We start from the raw sequence: 19,314 nt of genomic DNA, 5'->3' as shown, positions 1-19,314 counted from the left end.
ATAAAACATAATCATAAATATAAAACACTAAATATAACACTTAAATATAAAAATTAATAAAGCCCCTGAACAGGTAAGTAAAAGAGTATTGGAAAAGAACCTTAACCTCAGTACTCAGGTATTATTAATGAGTATTAATGATATTAATTTCTTTGTATGAATATTGCTAGTATTGTCTTCTAGTTTGTCCTTTGCTTTTGTTTATATTTTTCATTAAACAGAAGTTATAAATTTATCACTCTTTTCCCTTATAGTGTATGGTTTTAGTGTCTTATTTGGTATAAGGCGTATAAGTAATGCATCAGGGAGCCAGCATTCTGTTGTTTTTGCTCTTGTTCTTCTTATGAAATGAATACTTTTAAAAGTTTACTTATTTATTTTGAGAGAGAGCGAGAACGGGGGAGGGGCAGAGAGAGAGGGAGAGAGAGAGAAAATCCCTGATGCAGGGCTTGAACTCACGAACCGTGAGATCATGACCTGAGCTGAAACCAAGAGCTGGCTGCTTAACCAAGTGGGCTACCCAGGCACCCTTCTTATGGTTATTTTCACTGTACATCATCATTCTCCACTTTACAGTTGTGGTTTGGATAGAAGCACAGTGAGAACAGATAAATTTGTGAATGGTCTCATGATCATGAAGTTGGAAATTAATTCTCCTGATCTGAGTTTAAGAATTTTTAGTTGTATGTAAAAGGTAGAGCGTGTGTAGGTGCATGTATGTATGCAAATGTGTGCATGGTTTTCTGTCTTCTACTGAAATATCTATATATTTCTTCATCTTTTCTTCCATTATTTCCTATTTCTTTATCAGTTGACCATTTATAGCAATCTGCCTTATACTGTGGGAGATATGGATGTTTTAGGAATGGCCAGGCTTAAATATTTCTTATTTGGGTTTTAAGTTTCATGAAAGTAGGCCTAATATATCAAATGGCTACTTAATCTGACAGTAATTGCTTAAAACATTTATGAAAAAAACATCTTTCTCATATGCCGTCTTCTAGTTTGTCCGGATTTAGAGCTTTACTTAAGACACAGTTTATGATTTGATGTTAAAGATGATCTTGTGAACAATTCAGAGTGTTTGTTGATTGAAGAAGCTTTTGTTAACAGTCAAGTTTCATTAGTTGTGAAATTGAAAATATAAAATATCTTGTTGCTGTGTGGTTTTACACACTAAACCTGAAATGGTTTTAATTCCCTGTGGCTTATTTTATTATAGAGCATGGGCCTGGAATTGATATCTTTACACCTGGTAAGCCTGGAGAATATGATTTGGAAGGTGGTATTTGGGAAGATGAAGACGCTCGGAATTTTTATGAGAACCTCATCGATTTGAAAGCTTTTGTTCCTGCCATCTTGTTTAAAGATAATGAGAAAAGTTGTCAGAATAAAGATTCCAACAAAGATGATTCCAAAGGTAAATTCTAGAGGATAAATATGTACATTAAGTGCTGTAAAAATTGGTTTCGAAATAGTATTTGTAAAAGGTTTTTGTTTAGTTACTAGTTTTACAATATGAACATTGAGTCATTAGATGAAATGAATGACAGAATAATATGCAACGGAGCATGAAAGGGTGATAAGTGACAGTTTCAGCAGTGCTAAAACATTTATGTTAATGTGAAATAATTTGAAAAAAAAATTTTTTCACTTTTAAATTTTTTGAGATGGTGTGAGCAGGGGCGAGGGTCTGGAGGGGGTAGAGAGAGAGAGAGAGAAAATCTTAAGCAGTCTCCATGCCCAGCACAGAGCCCAATGTGGGGCTCTATCCCCTGATAGAGGCACCCCCAGATAACTTGTTTTTAAATGTACTTTTGTATTCTTTTTTTTTTTTTAATGTTTATTTGCTTTTGAGAGAGAGTGTGCATGAGTGGGGGAGGGTCAGAGAGCGAGGGAGACAGAGGATCCAAAGTGGACTCTGTACTAACAGCAGAGAGACTGATATGGGGCTTGAACTCACAAACTGTGAGATCATGACCTGAGCCAAATTCAGATGCTCAACTGCTCAATCGTCTGAGCCTCCCCGGGCGCCCCTGTACTTTTGTATTCTGATACATTTATTAGGGAACCCATTTAAAAAAATAATAGCTAGTGAGGCACTTGAGTGGCTCAGTCAGTTAAGCATCTGACTTCGGCTCAGGTCATGATCTTGTAGTTCGTGGGTTTGAACCCCTCATTGGGCTCTATGCTGACAGCCTGGAGCCTGCTTTGGATTCTGTGTCTCCCTCTCTCTCTGTCCCTCCCCTGCTCGCACTCTGTCTCTCTCTCTGTCTCTCAGAAATAAATGTTAAAAAAAATAATAAAATAATAGGTAGTAATTTTTATTTGATGACCACTTCATGCCAAGCATCATTTTAGTACTTCAAAATATAAGTGAAAAATTATTTAATTCTCATAATAACCCTGTGAGGCAGCCACTGTTGTCACCCTGTTTTCTCATGAAGAAACTGTGGCACAGAGAGGTTAAGTAACTACCCAGGGTTAAGTAACTTACACAGCTAGTACATGGTAGATCTGAAATTTCAGCCTTATTAATTAATGACTTGGGCCCTTAATTACTGTGTTCTACTGGTTTTCAGGTTATGTTAAGATGAGTAATTTCTGTGCCTTACACTAAAACTAGGAAGTAGTATTCTTTGCTTTGATGTATGAGTATTATAACACATACATCCAGAGCATTCCATTCATTACTGCTGTACCCATTGAGCAGTTTCTCTCCATTCCTCCCTTCCTCTAGCCCCTGGCAACTACCAGTTTGCTTTCTGTGTCTATGGATTTACCTATTTTTAGTGTATCATATAAGTGGAATCACGTGATGTATGTATGATCTTTTGAGCTTACTTCTTTTACTTATGTTTTGGAGGTACACCACATTGTGTACTTATCAGTACTCCATTCTTACTTATGAATGAATTATATTTCATTTTGTGTATATATCACAAATTATTTTTCCATTTATCCATGGGTGGACTTTTGAGCTGTTTCCACATTTTGGCCACTGTGACTTATGCTGCTGTGTCTGAGTCCCTATTTTCAATTTGTTGTGTATACACCTAGGAATTATAGGGTTATATGGTAATTCCATTCTTTAAAATGTTTATTCATTTAATTTTTCTTAATGTTCATTTTTTGAGAGAGAGGCAGAGTGTGAGCAGGGGAGGGGCAGAGAGCGAGGGAGACACACAATCTGAAGCAGACTCCAGGCTCTGAGCTGTCAGCACACAGCCCGACTTGGGGCTCGAACCCACAAAGTGTGAGATCACCACCTGAGCCTAAGTTGGACGCTTAACCAGCTGAGCCACCTAGGCGCCCCTAATGTTTATTCATTTTTGAGAGAGAGAGTGCATGCGTGCACATGTTTGGGCAGGGGAGGGGCAGAGAGGGAGACAGAGAGTCCCAAGCAGGCTGTGCACTGTGAGTGCAAAGCCCAGCATGGGCTCAGAGTCATGAACTGTGAGATCACAATCTGAATTGAGAACAGGAGTCAGATGCTCAACCAACTGAGCCAGGTACCCCTGTTTCTGTTTTTGTTTTTGTTTTAATTTAAGTGTAGTTGACATATAATATTATATTAGTTTCAGGTGTACAACATTGTGGTTAGAATATTCTGTATGTTGTGTAGTGCTCACCACTGTAAGTGTAGTTACCATCTGTCCCCATACAATGTTATTACAACAACTACTGAATGGGAGAAGATACTTGGAAATGATATATTCGATAAGGGGTTAATATTCCAAAATAGATAAAGAGTTTCTACAACTCAACACCAAAAAACCAAATAATTTGATTAAAAAATGGGCAGAGGACCTGAGTACACATTTTTCCTAAGAGGACATGCAGATGGCCAATAGATACATGAAAAGATGCTCATTACCACTACTCATTAGGGAAATGCAAGTCAGAACCACAGTGAGATACCACCTCCCACCAGTCAGAATGGCTAGTATCAAAAAGGCAAGAAATAACAGGTATTGGTGACAATGTGGACAAAAGAGAATCTTTGTACACTGTTGGTAAGAATATTAATTGGTGCAACAATTATAGAAAACAGTAGGGTTTTCTCAGAAAATTAAAAATAAGAACACTATACAATCTACGATTTCTACTATTGGGTATTTATCCAAGGGAAACAGAAATACTAATTTGAAAGGATATATGCACCCTCTTTATTGCAGTACTATTTATAATAGCCAAAATGTGGAAGCAAACTTAAGTGCCCATTGATAGATAAATAAAGATGTGGTATATATATAAAATGAAATGTTAGTCATAAGAAAGAATAAAATCTTGTTATTTGCAGTAACTTGGATGGCCCTAAATAAGTGACAAAGACAAATACCATGTGATTTCACTTACATGTGGAATCTCAAAAATAAAACAAACAAGAGAAAAAGAAAAAAACCAGAAATAGATTTATTAATACATCTAAAAAACTGGTGGTGGGCATAGGGAAGGGGTGCAGAGGATGAAATAGGTGAACAGGATTAAGAGATACAAACTTCAGTGTTTAAATTTTAGAACTCCCAAACTCCGTCGCACAGTGGCTGAACCATTTTAACATTCCTAGCAACCATGTACAAGGGTTCCAGTTTCTCTACATCCTTGTCAACACTTGTTATTGTATGATTTTCTTTTTGATTATAGCCATCTTAGTAGGTGTGAAAATGGTATTGTGGTTTTGATTGCATTTCCTAATGGCTAGTGATGTTGAATCTCTTTTCATGTGCTTGTTGGCCATTTGTCTTCGTTGAGGAAACAACGACATGGACAAATCCTTTGTCCATTTTTTTTAGAAGTTTTTTTTAACGTTTATTTATTTATTTTTGAGAGTGAGAGCACACAAGCATGAGAGAGGCAGGCAGAGGGGGAGAATCCCAAGCAGTGTTGGCACAGAGTCTGACATGGGGCTCGAACTCCCGAACTGTTGAGATCATGACCTGAGCTGAAACCAAGGGTCAGGGGCCAACTGACTGAGCCACCCAGGCTTCCCACCTTTGTCCATTTTTCAATCGAGTTATCTTTTTGTTGTAAGTATTTTTTAAATATTCTGGATAGTAGACCCTTACCAGATTTCCAGATATTTTTTCCCATTCTGAAGACCGCCTTTTTACTTTCTCGATTATCCTTTGATGCATAAAAGCTGTTTTTTTAATATGTTAGACTTAATTTTTAAATTTAATTTTATTTATTTTTTTAATATCTAAATTTTAAAAAATGTTTTATTTATTTTTGAGAGAGAGTGAGACAGTGTGAGCGAGGGAGGGGCAGAGAGAGAGGGAGGCACAGAGTCCGAAGCAGGCCCCAGACTCTGAGCTGTCCGCACAGAGCCTGACACAGGACTCACACTCACAAACTGTGAGATCATGACCTGAGCCGAAGTCACACGTTTAACCGACTAAGCCACCCAGGTGCCCTTAGACTTCATTTTTTAGAGCTGTTTTAGGTTCACAGCAAAACTGAGCAGAAAGTACACAGTTCCCATATCCTCCCTCCCCCCGCCCCCCGACATGCACAGCCTCCCTCATGGGCAACATCCCCACCACAGTGGTGCATGTGTTACAGGTAACACATGTAATAACATATTATCACCCAGACACAAAAGTTTTTAACTGGGAAAAAAATAATCGAAGGATTAGTTTTGTTCTTTTTTTCCATATGTAACATATTAAATGGGGGATGGGGCGGTGCTGGTTAGAATACTGATTGGAAGAAGAATAATAAAACCGTTTCTTAACTTTTTATAACATCCTTCAGAATCTAAGTTAAAATACATTGAAAATTAGGGTATTATTGTGAAAAAGGTAGTTGGGGTCATCCTATGGTGAAAATACCTTACAAGGGGCTCCTGTGGTACTTTGAAAATATAAAAACCTTGGTTGATCTCAAAGACGTTCTTACCTTAAGGTAAATTTTACTTTATATTTTTTGAAGAATAGTGTTGAAATACTTGAAATATTTCAAAAAGTATAGGGAAAATATATATATATAATGCTCATTTTAGATGCCTCCTACCCAGTTTTGTCAGTTAAAATTTTTCAGAAGGTATCTTCTCATGTATAGAGTTGAAGTCCTGAGTGAGGAGTAGTTTCTAAAATATTAGTCACCTCAATAATTCTTACAGTTTTAAGGATTTGAAAATTTTGTGTGATTTTTGCCATGGTCTAGGTTTTTCGTATCATCATGCAAGTTTGACTTACTTGAAGGGTTCTGATATTTGTTTCTCTTTGAGAAGTGGCTATAGGACCTCATCCTCTCATGTGAGATAATGTACTGAGAGCCATGGGCGAGACAAATATGAACACAGGGTCTGTGGTCTTCACGGTCACATTAGTGGGGAGCAGCCAGGGCTCAAAGAATTCTAATGTGAAGGAGAGTAGGTGTGGGGCCTTAGGAAAAGTACAAAGAACTGTGACAGTGGAGGCAGTAACCATGGTTGGAGATCAGATAAAACTCTGGAAGAAATGGAACTTGTGACAGACTTTGAAGTTTGGCTTGGGTTTTGACAAGAGACGGCGTGGACCTTCCAAGTAGAGACAATGGCATGAAAAAAGATATTGAAGCTGGAAATGATTGAGTATATTTGGAGAGGAAGTAAGGATCAAATAATTCATTTTGTCTTTTTAGAAGATGTAATAAATAGGAGAGTAGGGGAAATTGGTTTGGACTATCTTGCTATAGACCGTGAATACCATTTAATTGAAGTTTGTATAACATGGATGCATAGATGTGATCAATAAGCAGCTTACTGTTACTCTGGTTACTTTGTGTTAAAGTTTACTCTAGTCAGTGACATACGGCATAAAGTAAAGTGGAAATATGGTGTGGACTGGCTAGGTTTCTGTTTTAGTAATGTTAAGAGGTCTGTAATAGGAGCAGTAACAAGAATGAAAAGAAAGGGATATGGTCTCACATACAGATAATCAAGAATGAATAAATCAGATTTGGTGACTGACTAAATAGTTGAACTTCAAAAGAAAGAAAATGCCCTTGTATTTGGTAGAGGTATTTTGTGGATAAAAAATTATAGGACAGTTTCCACCAGTAACTGGTTTGAACTTAAGGAATCTCTCACTGCCTTTCATTCTTACCAGCATGATAGAAAATTAATCTTCCCATGGGGCGCCTGGGTGGCTCAGTTGTTAAGCATCCGACTTCAGCTCAGGTCATGAACGCAAGGTTTGTGAGTTCGGACCCTGCTGTGCTGACAGGTCAGAGCCTGGAGCCTGCTTTGCATCCTGTGTCTCCATCCCTCTCTGCCCCTCCCCTCCCCTTCTCATGCTCTGTCTCTCTCAAAAGTAAATAAACACTAAAAATAAATAAATAATAATAATCTTCCCAAACTGCACCACCCTGAAATCTCTAACTTTAATATTTCTCTGTCCTTGCAGCTTACTTTCTCAGATCCCCTCATTGCCCCTCTTATTGTGCTTCTCTGAGACCTCTAGTCCATTGTGTGGCTCCCTTAATTTTGTTTTTTTCCATTCCATTAGTCTCCACGTGCTTTCATTTACCTTTTTTTCTGGATTGCATTCAGGTATTCATCTTTAGTATTTCTCTTGTACATTCTTTCTCTTTCTGTCTTTCATTTATATATGCCTGTCAAGTTCAACCTTAGCTGAACTCAGTCATCCAACATACTGGTTTCTGTATCCAAACTGTTATGCTCTCCTAGATATAGAAGATCAGTTAGATAGCTTGAGAACTTGATAAATTCGTGGTCACCAACCTCAACCAGGTCCCCAACAGTGAATGGAAACTTGACAACATCTTTGTCCTCAGCTAACTCTCCCATACTCCCATACACATTTTCATTCTTTCTCCAGTTTCATTCGGCTTCCCAGCTTAGCAGATAATCATGTGCACTCTAGTACTTTATAGAGAAGATAGAAGCCATCACATAGAACTCCCTCAACATTGTGCCCCTTCTGATTTATAAATCTACCTGTCTTAGGGCTTCTAGAACGTTTCTTCCCTGGGTGATAAGGTGAACTTTTATACCTTCTGTTAAAGGCCAGTTCATCTTATTGCTCTGAATCTTGTCGCCCTCTTTCTTTCGAACCCGATTATAGTCCATCCTCCATCCTTTTTTGATTTCTTTGGTATCAAACTCTTGGTCTCTCTGTCCTTTTCTCTACTGGATCTTTAATCTCAGTATTCAAATATATTCTCATCTTTAAAAAACAAAACAGATCAAACAAGTTGTGAATACTCTGACACCTCCTGGGTCTCTCATCTCTTTCCATCTATCTTTTTTTTAAGCAGTCCTTTTGAAAGAATTGGCTATGTGCAGATTCTTCACTTTCTTACTTCCTCCTTTAGTCTGCTCCAATCTGGCTTCAACCTCTCCTATACCCTGAAACTGTTTTTGCCAAAGTTACCATCATCTTCATGTTGCTGTGTCTCATGAGCAGTTTCCAGTCTTTGTCTCATTTGATTTCTCAAACCATGCAGCACAGTTTACTATTTCCTTTGTGGGGCATTTCCTTTCCATGGCTTCTGTGGCACTAACCCTTCCTGGCTTTTCTTATTGTTTATCTTCAGCTTCCACTTTCATTTGCCCTTTTAAGTGTCAGTGTTTTTCAGGGTCAGATAGAAGAGGAGGGAGCAGTCACTTTAGTAATATAGTTAATTCAGCCTTTTAAATATATCTCAGATTGGTTTTATCCTTACAGCTACTGTTCTAACCTCAGGTGCCATCACCTCTGAACGTGGGCCACTATGTGATACTTCCTCCCTGGCTGCCCTGGATATGCTTTTGCTGCCTTGTATACATTCTAAAAAATTAATTTTACTCTAATGTCTTCTAATGGATTTGCGTTTATTTGGAATATAATGTAAACTTAACATGGTCTCTTGAGCCCTGCATAGTTTGGTTTAGGTCTTCCTTTCCACTATCTGATACCACATTACTCTTACTTTTTTCTTTTCAGTGTCTGCAACGGACCATTTCTCTTGCTGCTTCATGGCCTTCATTCATTGTTCTGTTTTCTGCTTGGGGTCTTCTCCTCCCCTTCCCATACCCCTCTGACTCTCTCATGTAAATCGGCTTAATTTCCTTGGGTAGATTGTACATTTCTTGAGTGCAAGGGTCACATTTTAAGCTTTTTGTGAATATTCAGCAGCTTGGCATAGTTTTGAATACATAGTAGCTGATCATTTGGCTTTTGATAGGCAGACGTTAGAGATCGCTGGGGAGTGAGTGTGAGTGTATGCTCCATGTGGGCAGGGTTTTCATCTGGTACAAAGTTGTATCCTTATTGTTTAGAACAGTAGTTAGCATGTAGTAGGAATTTAAGTGTTAGTTGAATGAAAAGGTTAATGAATGAGAAAAGTCTGCCTCCAATAGAGGCAGCAAAACCAGTCCTTACTAGTTAAAGCTTTGATTCTTCCAAATATGGTGTGGTGTCATTTATCAGTGAAACATTTCTGCTTTCAATGCATAAATTATGAGATTAGAAGATGAGGGTGAGAAATATAATAATTTTAGTCAACACTATAAGTCTACCACTCTTAAGCATAAAGTCTTGAATTTAGGAATGTTTGGTTTTTTATTTATGAAAATGTTCAAACACAAAAGGAAGGCTAGTATAGTGAACTGGCAGTTACCTATCACTTGGAAATAATGATCAACATTATGGCAATCTTGTTGAAATTGGGTTTATTCCCTCTTTCTTTTTTATCTTTTTTTATTGAGCCTTATTACCAACTGCTAGCCATTTTGCTTGTTTCTTCTAACCCCTGACATCTAAATCATAAGGATGTTTCCCTGATTGGTCTTTTTACATCTAATCTTTCCTTTCTTTCTAATTTATCTTGTATATTGTTGGTAAGTTAGTTTTCACAGCACTTCACATTTAATTTTTTTTAAATGTGTATTTATTTTTGAGAGAGAAACAGAGTGCATGTGGGGGAGGGGCAAAGAGAGAGGGAGACACAAAATCTGGAGCAGGCTGTCAGCATAGAGTCTGACACAGGCTGGAACTCACAAACCGTGAGATCATGGCCTGAGCCAGAGTCGGACACTTAACCACCTGAGCCTCCCAGGCACCCCTTCATATCGCCTCAGGTTTCTATGTTATCTCCTGGGGGTGCCTAGGTGACTTAGTTTGTTGAGTGTCTGACTTTGGCTCAGGTCCTGATCTTACGGTTTATGAGTTTGAGCCCCACAATGGGCTTGCTGCTATCAGCGCAGAGCCAGCTTTGGATCCTTTGGCCCCTCTCTATCTGCCCCTCCCTTACTCACACTCTCATAAAAATAAACATTAAAAATTTTTTTAAATGTTGTCTTCTGCTCATGATTGAGTAAAGCTCATACTGCATAAAAGAGAAAGTCTGAACTTGTCATGGTGGAATTTGGGACCCATCTTAATCTGAGTCCACTTTATCTAATCAACTTTATTTTCTTCTCATCTTTACTACAATTCTTCACGCTGTGTACGTCTCCTTCCTTCCTTCCTTCCTTCCTTCCTTCCTTCCTTCCTTCCATCCCTTCAGTAAATAGATGGCATATTGAATCAAAGAAGTTACAGTTTTTGTTCTCAGTGAGTATACTACATTTTACAAAATCTGAGTATATTAAATATATGCTCAGATTTGTTACCAGGTATATATATAGGTTCCAGAACAAGTGATGCAGATTTTATGAATCCTTACCTATTTTTTGTGTCAGGATTTCAGTAAGACTTTTAATTCAGAGATACTGATTCTCTGTTTTCAAACAGAGGCAAAAGAACCTAAAGATAATAAGGAGGTATCGAATCCTGAAGATTTGGAACTTGAGTTGGAGAACCTAGAAATTAATGATGATACCTTGGAATTAGAAGGTGGAGATGAAGCTGAGGATCTTACAAAGAAACTTCTTGATGAGCAAGGTAAGCGCTATATTGCTAACAATTTAATTAAAACAAATTTTTTTTAATGTTTATGTTATTTTTGAGAGAGAGAAACCGCATGAACAGGGGAGAGGCAGAGAGAGAGGGAGACACAGAATCCGAAGCAGGCCCCAGGTCTGAGCTGTCAGCAGAGAGCCTAATGTGGGGCTTGAACTCACAAACCATGAGATCATGACCTGAGCTGAAGTCGGATGCTTAACAAACTGAGTGACCCAGGCACCCCACTAATGATTTAATTTTTAACTAAGCTTTATACACAGAACCCTTCCTTAAGAATATAGATCTTTACTCTGCAATTCCCTGTTTTCTTGTTTCTAGGCCTTCACTTTTTTGGATTTTAGGATTTAGAACAGAAACACCACATGTCCCATATAATGTGACTATATGCTTTAATGATCATCTACGTTCTAAATATCTTCTTAATAGATATTTCTTACACTTCTTTACTTGCTAGTTTGTCCTGAATTTACTTTATTTCTGTGGTATAATCTTTACAGTCCTTTTTTTTGTTGTTTTGTTTTTTTGTTTTTTAAAATTTTTTTCTTAATCTTTATTTTTGAGAGAGAGAGAGATAGACTGCAAGTGGGGTAGGAGCAGAGAGAGAGGGAGACACAGAATCAGAAGCAGGTTCCAGGCTCTGAGCTGTCAGCACAGAGCCCCATGTGAGGCTTGAACTCCTGAACAGCAAGCCCACGACCCGAGCTGAAGTCGGACACTCAACCAACTGAGCCACCCAGGTGCCCCTAATCTTTACAGTCTTAACATAAAGGTATTTAAAAGTTACTCTAAGGGGCACCTGGGTGGCGGAGTCGGTTAAGCGTCCGACTTCAGCCAGGTCACGATCTTGCGGTCCGTGAGTTTGAGTCCCGCGTCGGGCTCTGGGCTGATGGCTCAGAGCCTGGAGCCTGTTTCCGATTCTGTGTCTCCCTCTCTCTCTGCCCCTCCCCCGTTCATGCTCTGTCTCTCTCTGTCCCAAAAATAAATAAACGTTGAAAAAAAAATTTTTTTAAAGTTACTCTAAAATGGCTGAATTATAAAAAGACAACTAGTATATTAGTTGATCTGTTATATTTATATTTGTCTTTATAATTGAGTAATGTTTTATATTTAATAATAAAAATGTTATACTATTAATTGTTTCCTAAATACTTCTATTGAGTTTATTAGTTAGGACATTTTTAATTGAAGTATAATTAACATATGGTGTTACATGGTTTTCAGGTGTACAGTGTAATAATTCAGTGATTCTGTATATTACTCAGTGTTCATCACAATAAATGTACTCTTAATCCCCTTTACCTGTTTCATCTGCCTCCCCATCTACCTCCCCTCTGGCAACCACCAGACAACAATTCTCTGTATTTGAGAGTCTTTTTTTTTGTTTGTTTGTCTCTTTCGTCTTTGTTCATTTGTTTCTTAAATTGTACATATGAGTGAAATCCCAAGGTATTTATTTGTCTTTCTCTGTCTAATTTCATTTAGCATAATACTCTCTGGGTCCATCCATGTCGTTGCACATGGCAAGATCGCATTCTTTTTTATGGCTGATAATATTCCATGTTATATGTGTACCACATCTTCGTTATCCATTTATTAGGATTTTTTTAATTAGAAGGATACCTTCTGTCAATATTGCATGCATATTTCTGTATTGGCTTCGTTGTTTGCTCGTGCAGATTTTCTTTTCTCTATATCCTGAAAGGGACGGTGGGCATGGCTGGAGGCTGCTCTAGGCCCAAATCCTTCCCGCCAGTGACATCAGAGTTTCTCCTTTCTCACTGTCAGTACTGAAGTGTCATGGAAGGATCTGGCTCTGTGTCATGACTGCCTGTGGCTGGGAGGAAGGTGGTGTGCTGTGCTTTGGCAGTGCCCTTCCCTATCACAGTCCCATGGGTTGCCTTCAAAGGCGAGCAGGTGATGGGAGTGCTGTCACTTGAAGACGTGGGGGAAGAGATGCTCAGCAGATAAAAATAACAAACTTACTGTCAAACTACGGGCAATTGTTTTTAAGTTTTTGTGTTTGGTGCAAAAGTTTGCCTTTTCATATTCAGTATCTGAAAGACTGTAATGACTTTGGGTTATGCTTCTAGAGATATCCAAACTTTAGGGTAATAGCTCAAAAAAGGCTTTATTTTTTTCACAAGTAAGAAAAGCTCTAGATTATTTCCCAAATAACTTATAATTGAATGTTTATATTATTAGATTGTCTCTCTGTATTTTTTTAACCTATTTAAACACTAATTTTATATTAGAACAAGAGGATGAAGAAGCCAGCACTGGATCTCATCTCAAGCTCATAGTAGATGCTTTCCTACAGCAGTTGCCCAACTGTGTCAACCGAGATCTGATAGACAAGGTATAATTGTCTGTTTAACTTTATGCAAGCACATAAACCTTGTAGGATAGCTCTAATTAGGAATGTCTGTGGGTTTTGGACTATTTTAGCCATAGAATGAACCATTTCTTCAAATGGAATCTTATATGAGAATACAAAATAAACATAGAAGATTGGAGCCAATTTGTAAGTGTTCTCTGAGTTGAGAACTATTTGTTATAGTCTGGAATGGTGTCTAGAATCCTGTTGGCCTGACACTTCTCCCCTTTACATAGGGACCCCAGAGTTTGGAAAATACGGTTTTAGACCAGAAGTTATTAAAGTATGCTTTGTCAGTTCTTGGAGTGAGTCTTCTAAGGTGCTTTCATGACGTTTTTAAGGTTAAAACTTTCATACTAATACTAGGGTTCTATCCTCCACCTTTTCATTGTTTTTGACATTTGCAAAAGCAGCCGGCAGTTTGGCATTAGTGGGTGCAGTGGTAGCAAACTATAGCCTTTGTATTCTTCACTGCCATGAATTAAAAAAAGAGTGCTGCTTTCACTTAAGAATCTCCTTGAAGACTCCATCAAAATTTGTGATTTTATTTCATTTCAACCTTTGAGCACACATCCTTTTAATCTGAAAAAATGGGAATGGCGTGTAGGGCACTTTTGCTGTCTCAAGGTTGTCTTGAGAAAAACCACTTGTGTGATAGTTTGAGTTGCAAGCTCAACTAGTTGCTTTTTTCATGGAATACCATTTTTACTTGGAAGAAGTACTTAAATAACCAATGGGCAAACTGTGGTTATTCAACCTTGGGTATTTAGCAGACCATTTTCTAACACGAACAAAGTGCGCCTCTCACTTCAAGGAAAATAACGAAGTATTACCAATGAACAAATCTGAGTTTTCAACAAAAGTTAGAATTTTGGAAAACTTAATGTCTGCCACCATAAATTTGATACCTTCCCAATTCTTTTCTGAAGAGACTTTATTGAGGAGATTGGCAGTGATATTAAATAATACAGTTCTAAAATGTCGTGTATGTGTGTGGAACATCTGCACAACTCAGTGAACCATTGTTCTCAGTGACCCCTACGCATTGTTAACAGAATCTTGCTTGGGTATCAAAGATGCATTCAAAAGTACAAGATAGGCCAGTGGATTTTAATGTAACATGGCATGAAAAATTGATTTCTGTGCTTTTAGTTTCACATCGCAGCCAGCCCTTAAAAAACTGTCACTTGTCAAGTTTTGGTGTAGTATCAAAGAATATCTATGATTACTGGAAAGTATATTAAAATACACCTCCCTTTTTCAGCTATGTATATGTGTGAAGCTGGATTTTCTTTATTTACTTCATCCAAAAAACAAATCACCACAGATTAAATGCATAAGTAGACACAAAAGTCTAGCTAACTTCGAAAAAAGTACTTTTGTCACTAAATTTTTTTTCATCTTGAAAAGTATATACTTATTTCCCAAAAAAGTAACAACTAATAGGTTTGTTGGTATTTTAAGTGAATTAATATTTTAAAAGTCTTTTAGTTTTAATTTCTAGTACAGTAAATGTTGATAAATGTAACCCATATAAACAAAATTCTTTTAGGTTCTTAATATTTTTGAGAGTATAAAGTAAAGGGCTCTTGAGACCTAAAGTTTGAAAATTGTTGCTTTAAACCATTTTTTTTGTTGAAGTTTATTATAATTAATTTTTTTTCCCTCATAATGCTTTGATGGTCTCCTATAGAGAATTATAGAAGTTAGTTTATTTTTCAACTTTGAACTCGTTTAGTCCTTCTTCAAATAATTTAGATGTATTTCAGTAACTATTTGTGTAATCGAGCAGGCTTGAAAAACTGTTTCCAAGTTGGTTTACTTCTTGGGATGATTAAATCAATGTATGGCTTTCAAAAACTTAGTAAGTTTGAAATATGATTGAATCTTTCCCTTGCCAGATTTTCATATATTCATTCATATGACCTAAAAAGAGGATGAAAGAGAAATCTTGATACTCTGCTCTACCCCCATACCCCATTTTGAGCATCATCATGAAAACTGAAGGTGGAAAGGGTCTCATCGGTTTTGTATACTAGTAGTGTTATTGTTCCAAGTGTGTATTGGAAAGTATCTTTTAGCGCCCAGTTCAGTATTAAGAGCTGTTGCCAGTAATGACTATATATTCAATTCGAAGTTGACTCTCAGAGTCAGGTGAAAAATAGGGGCCACTCTTCCCTGTTGGACCCCAGTGTGTTCCCCTGGGAGTCCACTTCTTCATGAAGGGAATTTCTTCCCATATACATTTACAAAGGTGCAATTGGCTTAAGAGGGAAAGGTACTTGGGAAACAGGTAGAAAAATCCAAGAATTGTTTGAATTCAGTAATTAGGTAACAATATAGAAATCAGAGTGAAGATTTTTTTTAAGTAACTTTCTATGGGTAATGTCCTTCACGGTAGTTTATTTCTGCATATATTTGATGATTATAAGAATGTATTTTTACTAAATAAAATAAGAAATGATTGCTGGATTGTGTCTTTCATTGACCTAAAATGTTTTGAAACAGCTTTCAAAATACTGCTTATTGAGTTGTCACTTAGCTCTTGTTACCCCGACACATACCATCAGGGCGACCTCTTTGCTTCTTTCTCCCCATAGGACAGGACTGGTTAAGTCTAGGAATTCATATACACATGAAGCTTTTTTCTTTGTGGTTTTCTGAAATTTATTCATTCTGGCAGTTTTTCTACTCATGTCATCTTTTGTGTATTTATTGCATATATTTATTAAACCCCTACTGTGTGCCAAGCATTGACATGCTTTAGGGACTCCTAATCTGTGGAGATTTTTGAACGTTGTAGGTTTGTTCCCTAACTGACCTTTGATTATTGTGGTAGGTGAAGTGAATATTGCCTTCTCTGTCTTCATAAAATTTATTTAGATAGAATATGCAAACTACTTATGTATTTTAAAGGATAGTGTTCTAAAGTAGTTATTGAAATACATTTTATTTTTCATGTTTTCTAATTTATGGTGAAATATACCCATTACTAGCTATTTAAAATTTTTCTTAATATCTTCACAAATTTTGCTTTGAGGTTTTTTCCCATGTTTGTGTGAGAAGTTTTCCAATGTTAGCCTATTTTATTTCCTGAGTTAACCTATTTCATTTTATTTCATGACTTGGGGTTTTTGTTTATTAGGTCCAGAATTCTTCAGTGTTTCATATGGGTGAATTGCTTGAAGGAAAATGTGTTATACTTTTATATTTTCTCTTTGTTATTTTAATTAGCTGTAGTCTTTAATGTTATAAAATGTAAGCTTTAATAACATTTATTATATTCTTTTTACAAGCGTTAAGAAAAATTTATTACTATTTTTTTAATTAAAAAAATTTTAAAAATATTTATTTATTTTGAGAGAGATCAGTCATGAGCAGAGGAGGTGCAGAGAGAGAGGGGGAGAGACAATCCCAAGCATGCTCTGCACTGCCAGCATGGAGCTTGATGCAGGGTTTGAACTCACGAACCCAAGATCATGATCTGAGCTGAAACCAAGAGTCAGACGCTCAACTGACTGTGCCACCCATGCACCCTGCAGAAGAAAAATTTAAATTGATTTTACTCTTTTGACTAATTGTTGATGTAAAATTTCTATCTTGATGAATACTTCCAGTGTGAGTCAGTTTCCTGAATTTGAATCTAGTCCGTGTTAGTTGTGCCATTTATTTCATCAAAAGATTTAACCAAATAGGAGGTGTTACAGTATATTCTGTCTATAGTGAAGAGTAGAAATCCTTTATAGTTCAGGGAACTCTATGGATCTTCTATTTGCATCTGATAATCAAGAGATTATCAGATTAGAAATTGGGATTAATGATAAAATAATCATTACATGTGAGCCTATGGAAGGACAATATTTGAGATCCTCAAAAGTATATTTAAAGGTAGTTTATTCCTATTTATTTTATTTATTTGAGAGAACGAGAGAGAGTGAAAGCACAGCAAGGCGGGGCGGGGGGGGGGGCGGGGGAGAGGGGAAGAAAGAGCATCCCAAGCAGGCTCCATGCTGCCAGCATAGAACCTGATGGGACATGGGGCTCGATCTCATGAACTGTGAGATCATGACCTGAGCTGAAATTAAGTCTGATGCTTAACCGACTGGGCCACACAGGTGCCTCTATTCTTTTTTAAATTATAACTTAAACTTGTTATTTTTCTTAAATGAAATATCAAACAGTAAACTGAAAATATTTAACATTTTTAAAGTATACATGCCTGTGTTTTAAAAATACCGTATTTTATTTATTTATTTATTTATTTATTTATTTATTTATTTATTTATTTATTTATTTTTAATGTTTATTTATTTTTGAGAGAGAGACAGAGTGCGAGTGGGTTAGGGCAGAGTGATAGGGAGACACAGAATCTGAGGCAGGCCACAGGCTCTGAGCTGTCAGCACAGAGCCCGACGCGGGGCTCGAACTCACAAGCCACAAGATCATGACCTGAGCCGAAGTCGGAAGCTCAACCAAGTGAGCTACCCAGGCGCCCCTAAAAATACCGTATTTTAATAATTACTCATATTTATATTTTCCAGTGGCTTTCCAGAATGTTCATCTCTTCTAGCTTTTCTTTTATGCTTATATGTTAGAAATATTGATGAAATATTGAACACTGTTTTTTGATCTGTAGCATAGAATGGTGGATTGCTACACTAAATAATAGTTGTATTTATTAATAGTGGGCATTTATTACAATATTGAGGTGTGGTTTCTTTAGTTTAAATTGTCAAGTCTGATTGTTGACACTAAACTAAATCTTTTTCGTCAATGTTGGGGCATTTATTCTTACATATTCCTGAGAATAATGTATGCCTTCTTCTCATTTCCAGTTTATCTTTGCTCCTTTTTGATTATTGTTATTAGCATTAATAATTTTCTTGGCTCCTGGTAACTATTATTGCTACTTTCTAATTCTATCAGAGTTTTTTTCTGATATTACTTGACTTCAATGAGGTCGAAGGCATTAATTACACATTTCATACAGTTATTTTCCAGATAGTTCATGGTGGGTCTTCAGTCTACCCACTTGGGGTTCTGTTTTTAACACTAGGTTGCAATTAAAAAGTTCATGAGGGGCGCCTGGGTGGCTCATTTGGTTCAGCGTCTGACTTTGGCTTGGGTCATGATCCACGGGGTCAAGCCCCGCATCGGGCTCTGTGCTGACAGGTCAAAGCCTGGAGACTGCTTCGGATTCTGTGTCTCCCTCTCTCTCTGCCCCTCCCCTGCTCACACTCGGTCTCTCTTTCTCTCTCTCAAAATAAGTAAGTAAGTAAATAAATAAATACATTTTTAAAAAGTTTATGAAACGGGGCACCTGGGTGGCGCAGTCGGTTAAGCGTCCGACTTCAGCCAGGTCACGATCTCGCGGTCCGTGAGTTCGAGCCCCGCATCGGGCTCTGGGCTGATGGCTCAGAGCCTGGAGCCTGTTTCCGATTCTGTGTCTCCCTCTCTCTCTGCCCCTCCCCCGTTCATGCTCTGTCTCTCTCTGTCCCAAAAATAAATAAACGTTGAAAAAAAAAAAAAAAAATTTAAAAAAAAAAAAAAGTTTATGAAACATGTATTTTGAGATCTAAAAGGAAAGGATAGTTTAAGTTCGGTGATCCTTTAATTTGGCATATGCTTATAATACCAGTGTTCTAAAACCATTTTGAAATATTTAGGAACACATAGAAGTCCTTTGTAGCATGGAGGGTTTCTGCTTTCATTAGCTAAATCAAAAACGTTTTTTAAGGAAAAAAGTTTGCTTTTTCTCCCATAGGCAGCAATGGATTTTTGCATGAACATGAATACAAAAGCAAATAGGAAGAAGTTGGTACGGGCGCTCTTCATAGTTCCCAGACAAAGGTAGGTACTAAAAACAAAAAGTAATTTGTTAGTGGTTTTACTCTGTAATGATGGTTATCAGATCAACATTCACATTTAATTATCTCCTCAAAATATCTTTTGTCAACCGAGATGATTGTTTTTTGCATATTTTCTAGGACTTGTTTCACATTGACTTCTGTTCTTTTGTTCTTTTGCCCTAGTGGAAATATTTCT

General features: G+C 37.2%; 1 protein-coding gene across 2 annotated transcripts in view; it reads left to right on the top strand.

The window, feature by feature from the left end:
* The window catches only part of UPF2 (UPF2 regulator of nonsense mediated mRNA decay), a 109,989-nt gene that overhangs the window by 24,328 nt on the left and 66,347 nt on the right, over window positions 1-19,314 (top strand). For both annotated transcript variants that reach the window (XM_047866051.1, XM_047866050.1), the window contains exons 5-8: window positions 1,223-1,420; window positions 10,725-10,874; window positions 13,148-13,251; window positions 19,034-19,119. In XM_047866051.1, coding sequence (XP_047722007.1) covers window positions 1,223-1,420; window positions 10,725-10,874; window positions 13,148-13,251; window positions 19,034-19,119 — 538 coding nt within the window. The remainder of the gene's footprint in view (window positions 1-1,222; window positions 1,421-10,724; window positions 10,875-13,147; window positions 13,252-19,033; window positions 19,120-19,314) is intronic.

The sequence above is a fragment of the Prionailurus viverrinus genome, chromosome B4 (genome assembly GCF_022837055.1).
Source record: "Prionailurus viverrinus isolate Anna chromosome B4, UM_Priviv_1.0, whole genome shotgun sequence".
Lineage (NCBI taxonomy): Eukaryota > Metazoa > Chordata > Mammalia > Carnivora > Felidae > Prionailurus > Prionailurus viverrinus.
This window is presented reverse-complemented; position numbering and strand designations above follow the sequence as displayed.